The following is a 17762-nucleotide window of genomic DNA, read 5'->3' on the forward strand; positions in this document are numbered from 1 at the left end:
GAGCATCTCCATCCTGCCTCAAGGTAGAGGAAGAGTGGGGTTCCTTGCTCACCTGTTGCTGATGGAGAGTCATGTTATTCTTCCTAGAGCCTTGTGAGGTCTTATCTGATGCAAGCTCTACGTTGGGCTAAACGTAATGGGAAGGTTGTCCTGGATGTCAGTAGTTCAGTCCTGCTTCTGATCTTCTGGTTTGTTCTAAGGAAGAATAGCCAAAATGCAGGCAGAATTTGGCAAATAAAGCACGAGAAACTTGGTCCAGGATCTACTGCACTTTTAGACCCCAGTAGGAGCGAGTCATTTACAAGCATTTGCTGAGAATATGCTTCCTTGATGGGTTGGGCTGGTCTCTGGGGAGGCAAAGATCACACATGGTCATGGCTCTCAAAGAGGTCCCTCTAGTGAGCAAGATACCTGCATGCAATGAACTGTAATTCATGACAAAATATCTAAGAACTGTCACATACCTCTATGAATGTGTTGTGTATTTTGTGAACACAGGGCAAGTTTTGAATAATTCCAGCTGGTGGGATATCATTGACTTTCATTGTGAGGGCTTTGAAGGCCAAGTAAGACTTCAGAACTGGAGAAGAGGTGGCCCAGAGGTATGAAAACACAGGCAATGTGTGGAGTAAGAACAGCCTTTGGGGCTGGAATACAGTGTGGATGGGAGAGGGGGAGGTCAGGGACGCTGCCTCAGGATGCAGGAGCTGCTGGCCTAGTGGGCCACCATCATGCCTGGCCAACCCTCCACCCCCCTGTCTTCCCTCTGGCCAAGGTCTAAACACCAGTCTGGTGACTGTCCTGGGCAGAGGGGAGGAACGAGGTGGGTCACTGAGGCCTCCACAGCCATAGCACATCCCAGCACCGCTGGCTACGCTTTTCCCACCCCTCATGAGGTGACTGTTCAGTGGATGCCATGGACTCCCTCCTCCGAGGTGGGTGGTGGCAGTTCTCTAGAGTGATGGCTCACCCGGGAGTCGGCCTCCGTCCACATCCAAACACTCTCCACAACCGAGGCAATTCACTGAGATGAACTCTCCATCTTGGACAGACACTGGGACCAGAGGTGTGGGCACATGCAGTCCCTGGGGGAGAAGTTCAACCACTGACATGGTCCCCAGTCTGTGCCATCCTGTCTGCGCTGAGAGGGAAATTCAGCTGGGGAGCTGAGGTGTGTGTCTCCTGGGGCTCAAACATCACCTCTCTGGAGAGGCTTCTCCTCGATTCACTTGTGTGGAGCGGGGCCTCTCTGTCCTGGGCGCTCTTGGGCTTCTGTTGGAACACCTACCTCACGGGACTGCAGTTAGCGATCGGTGTGCCTTCATCCCCCCTGGACTGTCAAAAGCTGAGGGCAAGGAGTGTCTTGCTCGTTTCCAAATTCCCAGAACGGGCACCCAGTGGATGGTCAGCAGATGGGGCTGGTGGCAAAGTGAGGCAAAGAGGAAGGAAGTGCACATAGAAAAGCATGATAAAAGCCCATATTCGCAGAGATGAGGGATGGGTGGGGAGGAGAGTGAGAATGGGCTGTGATCTGAGTTTGCTTTGGTGCTTGTCGGCCCCACCCAGTAAAAACACTTACAAATTATATTTTATGGCTATGTCGGTACAAAGACAAATGTAAGCCAGACACGATTCATTTTTACATATTCATTATTGTTGTCTTCAGGGTTTTTCCCCTTCTGATTCTAAAACACATTGAACATAAGACATTTCTGTGGGCCCCCTAAAGTATAGTGAGTCTTAGGCATGGGGCTTACTGTGCCTTAGCAGGTAAGCCATCCATGAGCCATGACCAGAGTGGTCAAATACTGATAAATGGTCCCACCTAGGCACCAGCCAATCAAAACCCACCTTTGCAGGCTCAAGTTCCTGCAGGCCCCTTGCTGGGCCAGACATTAATCTTTTGGTGGCTAGATCTTGGGAAGGGCCAGAGGTTGGGGGGGGAGGGGGGCATTGTGACTCATTACCAATTGGTATGGAAGGACTAAACTACTGGTATCCAGGACAATTACATCCTTCCCATTATATTCTAGGGTTAGCCCAAAGTAGAGCTAGCATCAGATAAGGCATGGACATTCTGGTGGCTTCTATATGCCCTGGGTGGACGTAGCAATAATAAAATATGGTCACTGCAAAAAGGCAAGATAAAGAAAGAGGAGGAGACGAGCCTGACTCCCAGGCTTCTGATCTGGGTCACCAGTGGTGCCATGACTGAAAGAGGGAATTCAGCAGGAGGAGCCGGCTGGAGGGGAAAGATAAGGAGCTCATCTGGAACACGCTAACTGCGGTGTATCTCTGGGATTCCAGGAGGCAATGCCTGTGAGCATCAAATAGATGGGTGTAGGTTTTTTAGGAAATAAGGTAGGGATGCAAAGAGAGATTTGGACGTTCCCGTGGGTGCATAGTAAGCCCTCAATAAATCTGTCCTGGCTGAATGAGAACCTCCCTCCCCGCCCCCAATATTTCAGCCCCAGGCTCAGGGGATGATCTGGAGGACCCCACGCAGTCTGACACATTCAGGGAAAACACAGAACATCCTTTGTCTGATTATGATCGGAGCAGACAACTGTGGGGCATATTTCAGCTCCGAGTACCCAAGGTGTGGGGCCTCTGGGGCCTCACCATTGTCAGAAGTCAGCATGAGGGGCCAGCAAGAGCTTGTCTTGTTGTCTTGTACCTTGAAGATCTGGGAGGCATAAGAAGATACTGCATTTTCCAACCCCTGAAGCAATACTTATTTTCCCTTCACATCTATTTCCCTGAGTGGGTTTTTTCCTTCACTCTGTTGATAGATATTATATAATCACATTGTTTAAATATTTGAGATGGTGATTACACCACCATTCAATTTTAATTGCTATTTCTGTTAACATGTCAGATGTTCTCAAGCGAAATTAATTAGGACCAAACAATTGATTGATGGTCTTTAAAATCCAAACCTTCAGAAACTAACAGGTTTTATAACCCAACGCTATGACTGCAGAGTGAATTTGAACAATAGAACGGCTCACCTCAGGGACGTCCTCCCCTAAGGCCACACGGTAGTCTTATCAACGATGAATAAAAATGCAAAGCATGCAGTTGAGAATCACAAAATTTATTTTTATGCAAAAATCCCTTCTATAGCACGTCTGATGCTTCACTCATTTCTTTTTGAATCCTTTAAGTGACAGGCATCTCAATACCTACCAAGACAGCCCCATTCACTGTTGGCCTCTTGTAATAGTTACCAAATTCTTTATGTTGTACTGGAAAGGAGTTCCTAGTCATCTCCCCCCACCCCCAATCACACTTCACTTCTGGGGCACCTGCATGGCGCACTCGGTTAAGCTTCTGACTCAGGTCACCGTCTCCGGGTCCTGAGATTGAGCCCTGGGTAGGGCTCCTCGCTCAACACGGCGTCAGCTCGAGATTCTCTCTCCTCTTCCTCTGCCCCTCCCTCTCCTGCTCTCTCTCTCTCTCTCTCTAAAATAAATAAATAAATTAAAAAAAAAAAAGAAAGAAAACTTCCCTTCTGATCTGAGGAGTCCCTTGAGAACTGAATCCTATAGGGAAATAAACAGACCTGCTAGATAGCACATTCTGCCTCTGCCTCTGTGATTACGGTAGGGTGGGGCTCTCGGGAGTTCCCTACCAGACTTCTTTCCACATTGTGCTGTTAGAAGTCTACAGACTTAACAGGATTTGAGAAATCTTTGAGAAGGCATTCTGAACAGATTAGTAAGTTGCCATGCCTTCACTTAGATGTCATTTTCATAAAGGACAGCAGATCCTAAGATCTACCTCTGCCTTTGCTCATTTGGGGGGACAGGGTCAATGTTTGGGGAAGAGAGTTAACATGCTATATTGATTATTCACTTAAAAATCAGGTCGCGGGGCGCCTGGGTGGCTCGGTGGGTTAAGCGTCTGCCTTCGGCTCAGGTCATGATCCCAGAGTCCTGGGATCGAGCCCTGCATCGGGCTCCCTGTTTGCAGGGAGCCTGCTTCTCCCTCTCCTCCCCTGCTCCTGCTCTCTTTTCGCTCTCTCTCCAATAAATAAATAAAATCTTTAAAAAATAAAAGTAAAAATCAGGTTGCATGTACAAATATATATTTAAAAATTTTTAGAAGCCCCTGGCTGGCTCAGTTGGTAGAGCATGTGGCTTTGATCTCGGGGTTGTGAGTTTGAGTCCCACGTTGGGTGTAGAGGTTACTTAAAAAAATAGAATCTTAAAAAAAGAAAGTAAAAAGTTTTAATTATATATATGAGGCTTAATGCAGTCTTAAGATGACACATGGGAACCCGCAGAAAGGTGCTTTTTTAAACAAATATGTACTTTGGTCAGATTGAGTCAGATTGAGCAGGTTTATAATCCCAGCTCTGCCACTTATTAACAGTGTGACCTTAGGCCTTAGCTTTTTCAGATGGAAAATGGGTATGAAAATAATTAACCTTGCAAAGTTAGAGTGCAGATTAAGTGAGAAAAATCTATCCAGTGTCTGGCACTCAGCCTGGGTTGTAGACAACAATGGTTGTATCCAATTATTGTATCAATAAATGGAATGATTAGGACTGTAGGTTCTGATTTTAAATATGAGAAAGAATGTTCAATTTAACTGATTTAGAAAATTAAATAGTAAGAACGGATGTAGGCAACATATTAAAATCTATTTTAAGGCCATATATTTAAAGTGTCTGCTGATGTTTAAAATTTCATTAATTTAAAAAGGAATATTAAAACATTTTTTTTTTAAAGATTTTATTTATTTATTTGACAGAGAGACACAGCGAGAGAGGGAACACAAGCAGGGGGAGAGGGAGAAGCAGGCTTCCCGCAGAGCAGGGAGCCCGATGCGGGGCTCGATCCCAGGACCCTGGGATCATGACCTGAGCCGAAGGCAGACGCTTAACGACTGAGCCACCCAGGCGCCCCTTAAAACATTTTTTAATTAAAAAAATTTTAAATAAGTAATAACGAATCACGGTTTAAAAAAAAATCCAAATACTAGAAAAACGAATGAAAAGTCCCTTGCCACCTCTCCATGTCAATCCTTAATCTCAGCCCCCAATAATCCCACCAAACAGCCTGGTGTGTGACCTGTCATAAATGAAGAGATAAGCACATTTATAAGTGTGATGTTACTGCTTCAAGAATGAGCTCATGTTGGGGCCCTTGGGTGGCTCAGTTGGTTGGGCGTCCAACTCTTGGTTTCGGCTCAGGTGGTGATCTCAGAGTGCTGAGATCGAGCCCCGAGTCTGGCTCTGTGCTCAGCGGGGAGTCTGCTTGAGGATTCTCTCTCTCTGTCTTCCCCATTCCCCACCCCCACCCCGCTCGTGCTCTCTCTTTCTCTCAAATAAATCAATAACGCTTAAAAAAAAGAACGATCTCATGTTCTGCACTGTTCCTCAGCTTCTTTTTCCATCTCACGCTACAAGATGGACCTGAGCTCCTGCTCGGTCCTCATCACGGCCGTGTATTGTTCCATTAGGTTTTTAAAGAGAGGTTTCAGAGGACATAATGCCAGTGAACTGTGGTGTTTTCTTTGGGTCCATGATCCTAAACAGTTGGATGAAAACAGAAAAATTCAGGTTAACCTGATGTTTCATCTCTAAAAGAGGGCAGAGATCCAGATAGCAGGAAGGAGATACTCCAGAGGAGACAAGGAGGGGATTCTGGATGAGTGGGGATTATTTCTGTGATATTGAGAATCACCCCACAGTTATATGGCATTTTGTCATTTATCTCACAGTTGGCAGTGATAGCAACCCCACAGGGACAGAGGAACCCACTGTCCCCATCTTACACCTGAGAAGACTGAGGCTCAAGGAGGCTTCCAGGCAGCTGGGAGGTGGAGTTGGGAGCAAGGTGGAGGAAAGGGGGCTTTGGTCTGCTTCACAAACCTGCTTTTTCTTGACCTGACTCCTCAAAGCCCTCCCTCAACAGAAAGACCATTTAAAAATGCAAAGTGGCCCCTTGGCATCTGACCTTGTGTCTTAGGCTGAGCTGAGGCTATCCCCTGGTTTTGGAGGAAGCCCGATCTAGGACATCAGGCTGAGGGCTGGGCTCCTCTTCATCCAAACACAGTCGTAAGGGGTCCAGTGTTTCGTGAGCACCTTTGAGGTGTTAGAAATCACCCAATGTTAGACATCACCTGTTAGAAATCACCAAATTCGGGACAGTGGAGCCTGCACGGGGCTGGCAACTGGGCTTCTGTCCCAACCTGGGCAGCGCCCCCCCCCACCCCCCCCCCCGTGTGTGGGATGCTGTCCTCCCAGCTGCCTGGAGCGTGGCCTGAGCCAGAGGAGCACTCCCTGGGGTGACACTGGGGTAGTTAGGGCCTCCATGAGTGCAGAGAAGGGGAGGGGACCTCGCTCGCCCCCCAGTTCACAGAATGAAAATCCCCACACCCATCCTCATGGTTTCAGAGGTGCGTGGAGAGCCTGGCATCATCTAAGGCTGACCCTGGGTTTTCACGGAGCAGAACGAGGAAAAGGGGATGAAAGACTCCATCTGGCATGGAGGGTGATGTTTACAAAGTTTACGGAGGCATCAACCGTGTCCTGTCCACAGAAGTCCGGTGAGATGCCACGGATAGGAGACAAGCAGACTTTGCCCCTCTGAGAGCGTGATGAGGGCCCTGCAGGTCAGGCTGTCCTTCGCAGTGCTGGGAGCAGGCCCCGGAAGGCTGCTCACAGAGGGGACTGCCACTCCCGTCCCGTAATGTTGTGGGCCAGAGGGGGGGAGCTGACTGTGAGCCAGCTTCCCTTCTCTGCAGGCTGGACTGTGAGAAATGAGTCTCAGATGGAGAGAAAGACAGTCTTCCTCCGGACCTGAAGCTGACTCTGCAGAAAAGGTGACAGATACGAGGACTCCTGCCCTCAGGAGGCACGGGGAGCCTTGCTTAGCAAGTTTGTCCTCTGGAGGAGGCCCAGCCCCTGGACCTGCAGGGCGCGCCATGATGAGGATGCCACAGCCAGTGGCTTCTCTCAGACCTCTCCTCCTGAAAACGCACACATGGCTCTTCAGAACATTTCATTCCTTATTGTGGAGGAAATGCACCACAATCCCAAGCCCCTGCGAAGAGAATGGGGACAACTGCAGCTTTCAACAGGAAGAAGAGATGGAAGCCAGAACCATCTGTTGGTTTCACGAGAAAGTGCTGGGGTTTTGTTGTCTGTGATTTGATTTATCTAAAGGAGTGGCCTTCAGTGTGGGTCTGAAAATCCTCAAGATGCCTGAGGTTCCTCTAGAGGGAGCCAAAAGGAGGCTGAGAGAGTGGGGTCCAGGGTCCCCTCTTCCCAATCCACCCCAGCCAGTCCACTTTTATCTCATTTTTTAAGAAGTTGGGCTTAGTGTAAACGTTATTTATTATTTTTTTAATAAAGGGTTTTGCTACTAAAACCAAATTCGAGAACCACAGGTCTGTTGCCTCACTTTTCCGTAGGATGCTGGTCCTGACATTCCACGCATACTTAGAGATCAGTCAGTCTTGCTTGGGGAGAAGAGAAATTCATTCACTCATTCCACAGATATTTACTGAGCACTTCCTTTGTGCCAGGTATGACCATGCATCATGAAAATTTGAAGGGTCTAATAAGTGCCACCCTTGAGTCAATTGTGAGTTCTGTGTCGATGGCACAAGGGAGTTCAGAGGAACGGTGAGTGTGGGCTCAGGAACAGGCCCGGACTTCTACCCGGGAATAAGCAGATTCCTATCAGCTCTAGCCACAGATGCAATTCTCTTCAAGATACCTCTTTATCTCCAGCTTATTTTCAGTACCTTCGGCTTATGAGGGCTCCTTGGCCCAGCCATGCTTTTCCTCTTTCTTCCCCATACTGTTTTGGCCGGTGGGCGGCCATCTTAATCCAATGGGAAGCTTTAACAAAAAGCTTAACAGCTGCAATCTGGAAATATTTTTTGCCGTGGTCTTTCTTCATGAGGGCCTGCTTGTCTAATAAGGATGCTGTCACATGTAATGAGAACAAAAAATAAGCGTTTGTTCTATGAAGCCACTGAGATTTGGGGGTTGTTTGTTACTGTAGCACGCCCTCACCCATCCTGATGGATACAACCCTATCTACCCTTACCTCCTGGACAAACTCCCGTTTCTCATCCCACAGCTTAAATGTCTCCCAGTCTGTGAAGCCATGTTTCCGCTCCCCTGTGTCGAGGTGAAAGCTCATTCCTCCATGACACAATATGTTATAGCACAAAGTAAGTTTACCTGAACTTTCTATAAAGGTCTTTGTCTATCACTCCCCTGGCTTGTAGGTACCTTAAGTGCAGAAGTTATAAAAAAATCATATATAAATGTTTGTTGATAGACTAAATGAATGCAAGGATAGTGTTTAGAAATTGCTTCTTAAAGCCTAGCACTTAGTGTTCATTTCTGAGCTGCAAAGAAACAGTCTGTCGCTGTCTAAGTGACAAGGTGCAATTGTCAGCATCTGCCTGACAACTTGGGTTAGGTATGAAAGTTTGAAATCAAGGGGAATAGAAGAAAGAGTTTGTGAAATTTCTTTAGACACTAACAGCCAGTGCCCCGTGAGCATTGCCGAACCAGACGGAAACCTTCCTTAGGAAGTGTCAGGGAAAATAGCACAGTCCTCCACACTGAAACAATTTGTTAGCATTTACAAGTTCCCATTTTTCTGTATTTTAACTTCTAATTGGTTTCCTCTTTTGTGCTAAGAATGCCATCTGTCCCTTTGACAGTTTTTTGGATTTGATACCACTTACCAGGAAATATGACCATCATAAATATTGTAAGATGATTCTAGCGTCCATCCCAAACAGCCCTGTCTTAGGAACTTCACACAGAATCCCACACTGTTCCTGTGTAGAGATTTTACCATTTTTCAAGCATTTGCTACATTAAAATAAAGCCCTTCACCCCCACGGTTTCTTGGAGTTCATAATATAACACAAGGTAAGGTGCATGGTCTTATTTTGATTGTGGGTCTCATATCTGCTCTGTTGCAATAAAAGGGGTATTATTACCCTTATTGATAGGTTAGAAAACAGGCTGATGGAAGGGGACTTGCCTGAGATATAGAAACAATATGGTATCAGGATGTTAAACTTAATTTCTGAACCTAAACCCACTTCTCCATGCATATCATCTCTCCCTTAAGGGAAGAGCAGGAGGGGTGCCTGGGTGGCTCAGTTGGTTAAACCTCTAACTCTTGATTTCAGCTCAGGTCAAGATCTCAAGATCTCAAGATCTCAGGATCTCAGGATCCTGAGATGGAGCCCAAGTCAGGCTTCACGCTCAGACGGGAGTCTGCTTGAGATTCTCTCTCTGCCTCTCCCCCTGTTCACTAGCACGCGCACTCTCTCTTTCTCTTAAATAAATAAGTCTTTAAAAAAGAATAATAAAAAGAACAGGAATGGGACTCATTATTCCCATCTTATGAACCAAGAAAGTGAAGCCAAGAGGAGTTAAAAGACCAATGTGAGATTCTTCAAGTAGTTCACAACTTCGGGCTGGAAGGCACTCGTTTTCTCCCCTGTGGTCTTATGCTCTGTTTCTGCCTTCTGCTACCTTGACTTGGCAGTACCTTCTTCCAAGTGCAAAGTTACTTAGGTCAAGGACAAGTTAAGAAGAGGGAGGGGGCCCACCCAGGGGTGGTTCTGGTTGGAGAAGAGATCATTAACTAGTCCCAGTACATCTGAGGAGCAGCTTCAGAGAGCTCAACCTGGAACCCAAATGCTGTGGTCTGTTGATGGAGGGTTCGCCGAGCCCCCCACAGGCAGGCTGGGCAAGAACGAAGGGAGGGGACTAAACCATTACTGCACTGTCATTATAAACCAAGGGCCTTATGGATGCTACCCCACTTAATCCTCACGAAATGCTAAGTTAAAGATGAAGACATTAAGGCTCAGCGTGGCTATCAGGATCACCCAGTCTGGCAGAGCTCACTGGCCCGGCTGGCTTCCAAGCTTGGTTCTTGGCATTATTCATGGGAGCAGAAACCATGCAAGGTGTGAGGGTGAGGTGGGATAGGTTCCTTGCACTCAGAAACTGCTAACCTTGTGAGGGGCGTTACACACAGCAGGACCCCGATAAAGAACGCAAGTGGATTGTGCAAGCGGGTGGCAGGCTGTGTGCAATCAGTGGAGAGCTGTAGGGAAAAAGCAGGGTTGGGGAAAGATCAGCATTCCTTTCTGGAGTCTCCAGCAGATCTTTGAGGAAAGGACTTGAAGCAGAAAAGAAAGACTTTCTAGGCCAGAAGCAGCAGTTTCTGGAAATGGACAGATAGAGGCTTATCACTGATCACTATTTAAACACAAGGAAACAGAAAGGGCCCCCAGGCAGACATTAAGGTGGGCCTGGGTGGTCCCTGGAGCTCTAGGGAGTGTCATCAGCATCGAAGGAAATTGAAATACCCAAGAATCAATGGGCAAATCAACCACCTATTATGGAATAACTTGAAGAGGCCATCTGAAAACCTCAAGTAGTAGATGGTGGATACACCCAAATTCAGTCATGGAGATGGGAGAGTATTCATGAGAAAGAAGATGGGAGGTAGAGAGCTTCACTCCTTCTGAGGGGCAATGCCGAGTGGATTCACAGAGCGGATGTGCGGTGAGGATTCTTTGCAGCCCTCTGGGCTCCTTGGAAGACTGGGTTCTCCTCCGTGCAAACCCTTGAGCTTACAAAGGGGGACCCTATCGCCCTCATCCATTCCCAGGGTGCCTTGGCCCTGAGCAACCTCCCTGCCTCCAAGGACAGCATTTCCGGCTTGCCTTTTCACATGGAGAACATAAGATAAATGGAAATTTCAATTCTACAGCAGCAAGAGCACCTTCTATCCACATTGTTCTTTGCAGTTTACAGAGCATTTTCACGCACCCCAGTTCTGCGCTTTCCCTGGGGCTCTGTAATGTACTCAGCCTGGAGAAGGCTTCCCAGGGGAGGGGGCTGCTTGACCTGCCTCAAACAAGGCAGAATCACAGTCTGTGAGGGGAGTGCAGGCCCTTTTGGATACTTCTTTTCTAAATCTGTCAATTACCGGTATTCAATGAGGATCATTTTTGTTTTAAACATAATTGTGCCAATAACACTCTCCATCCCCAAACCCTCTCATTGCTGGATTTCAGATTTTCCTCCAGCCTCAAAAGTAAAAAAAAAAAAAAATCGGTCCTGCCTTGGGCACATGCAACATCATGCACTTTAAATGGCTTTGGCTGGCTTGATTCTAATCCTAATTAAACCAGTGCCATTTTGTCCCATCTTGGTCTCTTTGAATGCCCTCAGCTCACTTAGTTCAGCACCAGTTTGGTCTGAAAGAATGCCAACCAGCCTGGGAAACGACAGAGAACTTGGGGAAATGACTTTAGGCTTCACAAGAAGATTCTTTACTCCTCCCCCACCCCCCAAATGATTAGCTTCATGATTAGCTTTCCTGGGGTGTAACAAAAATATTTTTTTTGAAAAATTATAACCAAAACAAAAAATTAAATTTGCTCATAATTCCCATGGTTAAAAAAAATCATAAAAGTAAGAGGAAAGTTTCTCCCTCTGTCTGATTCCATTCTTCAAAATAAACCACTATTAACAACTTGTTGCACATTCCACCCAATTGGCTGGTGGGTTTGTGTAGACAGATATGAGTGCGAGTATAATTAAAATGCCAGACACATTGACCTGTACCTTGCTTATTTCCCTTCTTAAACACAGAGATTTTCTTAGTCATTACCTATAGATACGTTTAGTGGCTGCCTATTATTCTGCTACATGGATCTATTATAATAGATTCAACCATTCTCCTATTGATGGGCATTTAGAGTGTTTTCAGTATTTTTGTTATAAGGAAAAATGCTGCCACACGCATTCTTGTATACATATTTTTGTTTTATTATATCTTGTAAGATGAAAGAATGGGATTGGTTTTACTCCTGGACCTGGAACACCAGTCCTGGGGGAGAGGCCCCCACCCCCTCCTCAGCCTTGCCAACACTTGGGCCAATCTGCTAGACCAAAAAAATGTTAATCTCTTTGAGACTTAATTAGCATTTCCCTGAGTACTAGTGAAGCTGAGCATCTTTTCATATGTTTATGAACAATTTGCATTTCCTATGCAGTGAATTACCTACTCTTATCCTGGACTCCTACTACTATCAGGCTGTTTTTTCCTATTCAATGTGTACATCTCTTTTAATACATGGGATATACTTTTTGTCTCTTCTATATGAGGCAAGTATTTTCTATCACACTGTTGTCTTTTGACTTTGCTTAGGGTGTGTTTTAACTGTAAATTTTAATTTTTATTGTCAAATTCATTTTTCCTTCCTTGTTTCTGGGCTCTGTCTCTCAGAAAATACTCCAATCTCTATTTTCTTCTTATACTTTTATATTCTTACTTCTTGCTATTTAAATCTTCAATCCATGCTTTTAGTTTCTTTGTTGCCATTGTTGTTTATTTGCTTTTTATTTTGCAACTGAGTAAGGCAGGGAGCTAGATTTTACTTTATTCCAAATGAAGAGTCAAGGATTTAAAAGGATTTAATCAGCAGAAATTGATGCATTTGTTGTTGTTGTTGTTGTTGTTGAGGGGAGGGACCCAGTGATGTTCCTAGAAGAAACTGTGGCCTGTGGACCCATGAGTCCCTTCACTCATGATCAGGAGATGGGGGGGGGTACCTAGACGTGGATCTCCTAGTCAGTCATGGGTTGGACCCTTCTGAATGTGTGTGTGGTTTGTTTTGTTTTGTTTTTTATTTTTTAAAGATTTTATTTATTTATTTGACAGAGACACAGCGAGAGAGGGAACACAAGCAGGGGGAGTGGGAGAGGGAGAAGCAGGCTTCCCGCCGAGCAGGGAGCCCGATGCGGGGCTCGATCCCAGGACCCTGGGATCATGACCTGAGCCGAAGGCAGACGCTTAACGACTGAGCCACCCAGCCGCCCCTTGTTTTGTTTTTAATAAAGGGATTTGTAGACCAAAACATTCTCCCTCAAAACTCTCCTTATTTATAAACCCAATCCTGTGTCTAACTCTGTGTTACCCGTTGGTCTATTTGGGGAGTGTGTCCCTCTGAATCCAGGGCGAGCTCTTTCACTCATCTCTGTTCTGAGTTGGGACAGAGTAGACACGTGCCGAACCAAGCCTCGTCTTCGAAGCCATCTGAAGATTTATTTCATGTGCATTCACGTAGCCTGAGAATGTTTCCACGTTTTAAAAAAGAAATGTGCAGGTTTCTCTACAAGCCGACTAGGAAGAAGCAGTGGCCAGGTTTCTCGGCGGAAGTCTTTTATCTTACCATTTGCAAATGAAGGCACCAATAAATACCTGTTGAATTTTATCGTTCTGTTAACCTTCAAATTCAGACTTGTCAGTAATTACTGGTTTGCATTAAAAGGAGGCGATTAGAGATTGAGGTCCTGGAAGGATACCTGATTCGCTGGGAGGCACACAGAGTAACCGGGTCTCTTGTCTCCCTGTCCCCTCCTCTTCTGTTTTTTTTTTTATCAAGGGACGAAAGACTAATGGCATGGTGGAGGGCACATGTCTGGTGAGAGAGGACAAGGGGAGGACTTTTAAATGTCGTAACAGGGGCCCTCTTGGCCTATTTTAACAGTGCTCCTCTCATTTTGGTAAAAAGGTAGGGCAGGCTATTCTGAGGGTCTTTTCTGGGTCCTGCTGCTGCTGGGGGCCTGAAGAAGATTCGGGAGTGACACTAATTTCTCTCTCCCACTGTTGCCAATAAACAGAAACTATCTTGGAAGAGGTGGCCGCCTTAGGACTCATTCTGGATCTCGGCCTTTAACAATATCATCAAGTACTTGCTGTATACAGGTACCTTGCTTTGCCTTTGAGGATCCCTCCTCAGCAAAACAGACAAGGCCTCTCTTTCCAGAGCTCACAGGTCTAGTGAGGGAGGCAGAGGCTGTTTTCCCCCGCAGCCTCATGGGGGAAGCAGGCATTGAGCAAACATTCCCAGGCATATATAATTACAAATGGCAGTAAGTGCTCTGAAGGAAAATCCAGGATGCTTGCAGAGAATACAGCAGGAGGGCTGAGTTTAGATTAGGGGGTTAGGGAAAGCAGAAGTGGGGGTGTTAAAGGCTTTTGCAAAAGTGAAGCGTTTTACATATGTGAAAGAAATAATAATAATAAAGGTGCTTGGAAGGGCAGCTCATCCTCATTCATGGGCCACTTCCTAGAACTCTGGGAATCTGCCTCTCTCCCCAGAATTATGTAGGCATCCAGGGTAAGGGTTGAAGAGCCCTTCACAAATGCTAATATGGGAGCATTTTAGAGGCTGCCCCTTGACCCTCTGCATCCTCACCCGTAACTAGTTTGAATGCTGAGGTGAATGGCAGGGATGAGCCATATTTCCAGTTTGGGAAAAGGGAGGTGGAGAAACTTTCCCACCCCAATGGGGGGGGGCAGGTTTCCCTACCCCAAACCACCCCGGGGGGAATGTTTTCCAAGGAAAAACCCACCTCATGGTCTATTTGGTTGTGAAGGGGGCGGCCCAGGGGATCTGGGGTTTTCCTGGGGAGTTTCGGGTAGGGGCAATGATCTGATACCCCCACCCTTACACCTGTAAAATAGCTTGACCAGAATGAAGTGAAGATTTCACAAGGCGGTGGGATAAGAAGAGAGGGCCATACTGCCGGATTGGGGCGGGGGGGTCTTCATTTCTCCGGAAGACTCCTCATCTGGTAGTATCAGCTAGAGGCTGACACTCTGGGTGCTGGGCCGGTTCTAAGCGCTTTTTCAACGCTCTTTTCTCAAAATAGCCCTATGATGTAAGCACCACTACTAACCCCAACTTCACAAATGAGGGAACTGAGGCACCAAGAAGCTGAGCAGCAATAGCAGCTTTTCTTTTTTTTGCCTCCAACAATTTGGAGTCAAGGGCTTTGAGCCGAGGTTTGGTCTCCAGGAGGTGTGCCCCGTAACTTCGATGTGAACCTGCTCAGCTTTCCCCTAATTCGGGAAAATACTAGCTTTGCCAAGGCTAATCAGGGAGCCCGTGGGGAGGGTCTCACGCTCCTGCCCCCTCGGAAGCCGCGCAGTGGGGAGGCCTGGGTGACAGGGCCACGGGGGCGGCGGGGTGGCCCCACTCCAGCCCCCAAGACCCGGCCCAGCAGCTCCGCTTTCTGCTCGGTCTCCGCGAGGTGTCGCCTTCGGCCGAAGAAACCGCCGCGGCGCCACCCGCGTAGCCTGAAGTTATTTATTTATTTTTAAACAAGGGGGGCGCCCCTCTCCTTTCAATTTAAAACTAGAAACATCCTGCGGTCTCGTTCCTAAATGGGCGCGTCCTCCTCCTCCTCCCGTTTTGCACCCTCGGTCTAGCCTCCCTTCGAGATCACACACAAACAACCCCACCGCCAGGCCTTGCTCCACGTTGGCGTCGAGCTCAGCCGAGCACAAACGCAGTCAGGGCGGGGGCTGGGTGAGGAGCCTCGGCTTCCAACCAACCCCCCAAGCCCCCGCCCCACCCCCCCAGTACACACCCCCGGAGACCTCCGGAAAAAATATTTTAATGCCAAGCAATTGCCAGGCCCGCAGGGTGGGTGCTGCATTGCACCGCTCGGCGCACAGCTGGTTCGCAGAGTGCACCGGGTGCAAGCCCGGGGGTCTAAAAGCGAGGGAGGAGCACACCCCGGGCTTTCCCAGCTTTGCAGCCTCCTCTCTGCAAAGAAGAAAAGCAAGTGGCTTTTGGCGCGAAAGCCTTGGCGCCTCCCCTGATTTTTATGGAAATCAAGAGGGCGGGGTAAAGCCGCTTTCCACTGCCTTTCTCCCTCCCCCTTGTCTGTGCCGCAGCCCCCTTCTCTCCCCGCCCCCCGGGTGTGTCAGATTTTTCAGTTAATAATATCCCCCGAGCTTCAAAGCGCAGCCAGTGACAGTCATCTGTCTGGACGCGCTGGGTGGATGCGGGGGGCTCCTGGGAACTGGGTTGGAGCCGAGCTAGCGCTAGCCAGGCGCAAGCGCGCACAGACTGCAGCCACCCGAGGACCACCACCCCCGGGCCACCCGGAGACCCCCGCGCAGAATCGCCCCTGGATCCCCGGCAGTCGGCGGGAGGTAAGGAGCGGGGGTTGCAAACTGCCCCGCGCCCCCCTGGGCGGCGAGCGCGGCGGGAAGGCAAGCCCTGGACGGGATCGCGGCTCGCGCACAGGGCGCTCGAATGTCCTCGGGGGACTGTTGCTGCTTCCGAAACAAAACCATCTCGGGGTTTTCCCTGAAAAGCCGGTTCCAGCCCCGAAAGCACCCCGGGTGGAAGAGACCCGCCCTAATCCTTTTTACAGCCTTTGCTAGGGTGGGTGTAATGGCTTCATCGGGAAGAAATTCGCCCTTCTCTAGAACATTTATCCATGTTTGAGCTGACGGGGAGTCGGTGCGTCCCCACCCCGAGGTTAGGGTTCTCCGAAGGGTGCCCCTGGAGGAGGAAGAGGGGGGTTAGACAGGGCGAGGCCGCCGCGGTGGTAATCTGGGTCACGACTGCTCCAGCCCCGAGGAGACGCAGCTCTCCTGGCGACCCTGCACCATTCCCGGGAACTGGGGTTCAGGCGCTCCCCTCTCCCAGGAATACGACGTTGGTTGGGGGTTTGGAAGAGTGGGGGTGGGGTTAGAGAGGTTCAAAATAAGCTATTGGCAGGACTCTCCCTGCAGCGGACGGATTGCTGAGGGGCGTCTGCTCTAATTTGGGAGGGGGGGGGTTGTGGGTTTGGGGTGCCCATCGTTGGTCTCGGTCTAGAGAAAGGCGTTTTCCATTTGCAAAGTTTCCTAAATCCCCCGCTATCGTTTGCACTCCCGAGGTTGCAATTTTACAAAGGAGGGATTGAGGGTACTCGAGGTCTTACGCCCGGTAGCTGGGTTGGAGCCCTGGGCTTCCTTTGAGCAGCTGGACCTACACGGTGCAACTGGGTTGTCGGGGAGCTGGAGAGAGCTAGGATTCTGCAGCCTGGAGCAGCCCCCTCCCCCAGGCACTGCCGAGTGTGAATGAAATGGCAGTTTCCAAAGTTGCAGAGCCACGCCACCACCCCCCGCATCTGCATGCCCCCTCCCACCCCCTGTCGTAGACAGCTTGTACACAAAAGGAGGGAGGGAGAGAGCGAGAGCCAGAACTTCCTCCACCTTCGGGAGCACCAGGCGGAGTGGGGGGCTCTGAGGGGAGCCGGAGGAGCCGGGTGAGAGGGGGCGCCCACTGCCCGCCCCCCCATTCGGCCCCGCTTGCCAACCCTCTCCCGGTGTGTCTGTCGGTTGCAGTGTCGGAGATTGGCGCGGGCCCCCGCCCTCCGCGCCCCCCACGGGAAGGAAGCACCCCCCTAACTAAAAGGAGCGGAGCGGAAAGAAGCCCTCATTCGCCGGCCAGGAGGCGAGCCGATGCCGAGCTGCACCGCGTCCACCATGCCGGGGATGATCTGCAAGAACCCAGACCTTGAGTTTGACTCGCTGCAGCCCTGCTTCTACCCGGACGAAGATGACTTCTACTTCGGCGGCCCCGACTCGACCCCCCCGGGGGAGGACATCTGGAAGAAGTTCGAGCTGCTGCCCACGCCCCCGCTGTCGCCCAGCCGTGCCTTCCCGGAGCACAGCCCCGAGCCCCCGAACTGGGCCACCGAGATGCTGCTGCCCGAGGCCGACCTGTGGGGCAACCCGGCCGAGGAGGACGCGTTCGGCCTGGGGGGCCTGGGCGGCCTCACCCCCAACCCGGTCATCCTCCAGGACTGCATGTGGAGCGGCTTCTCGGCCCGCGAGAAGCTGGAGCGCGCCGTGAGCGAGAAGCTGCAGCACGGCCGCGGGCCGCCGACCGCCGGG

General features: G+C 49.2%; 1 protein-coding gene across 1 annotated transcript in view; it reads left to right on the forward strand.

Moving 5' to 3' along the window:
* Positions 1–15868: 15868 nt before the first annotated feature.
* The window catches only part of MYCN (MYCN proto-oncogene, bHLH transcription factor), a 6145-nt gene continuing 4251 nt past the window's right edge, over positions 15869–17762 (forward strand). Inside the window, 2 exon segments of the mRNA XM_021697568.1 lie at positions 15869–15960; positions 15963–16025. Coding sequence (XP_021553243.1) covers positions 15873–15960; positions 15963–16025 — 151 coding nt within the window. The 5' untranslated portion in view covers positions 15869–15872.

This window comes from Neomonachus schauinslandi, chromosome 10, assembly GCF_002201575.2.
Source record: "Neomonachus schauinslandi chromosome 10, ASM220157v2, whole genome shotgun sequence".
In the NCBI taxonomy this organism is placed as follows: Eukaryota; Metazoa; Chordata; class Mammalia; order Carnivora; family Phocidae; genus Neomonachus; species Neomonachus schauinslandi.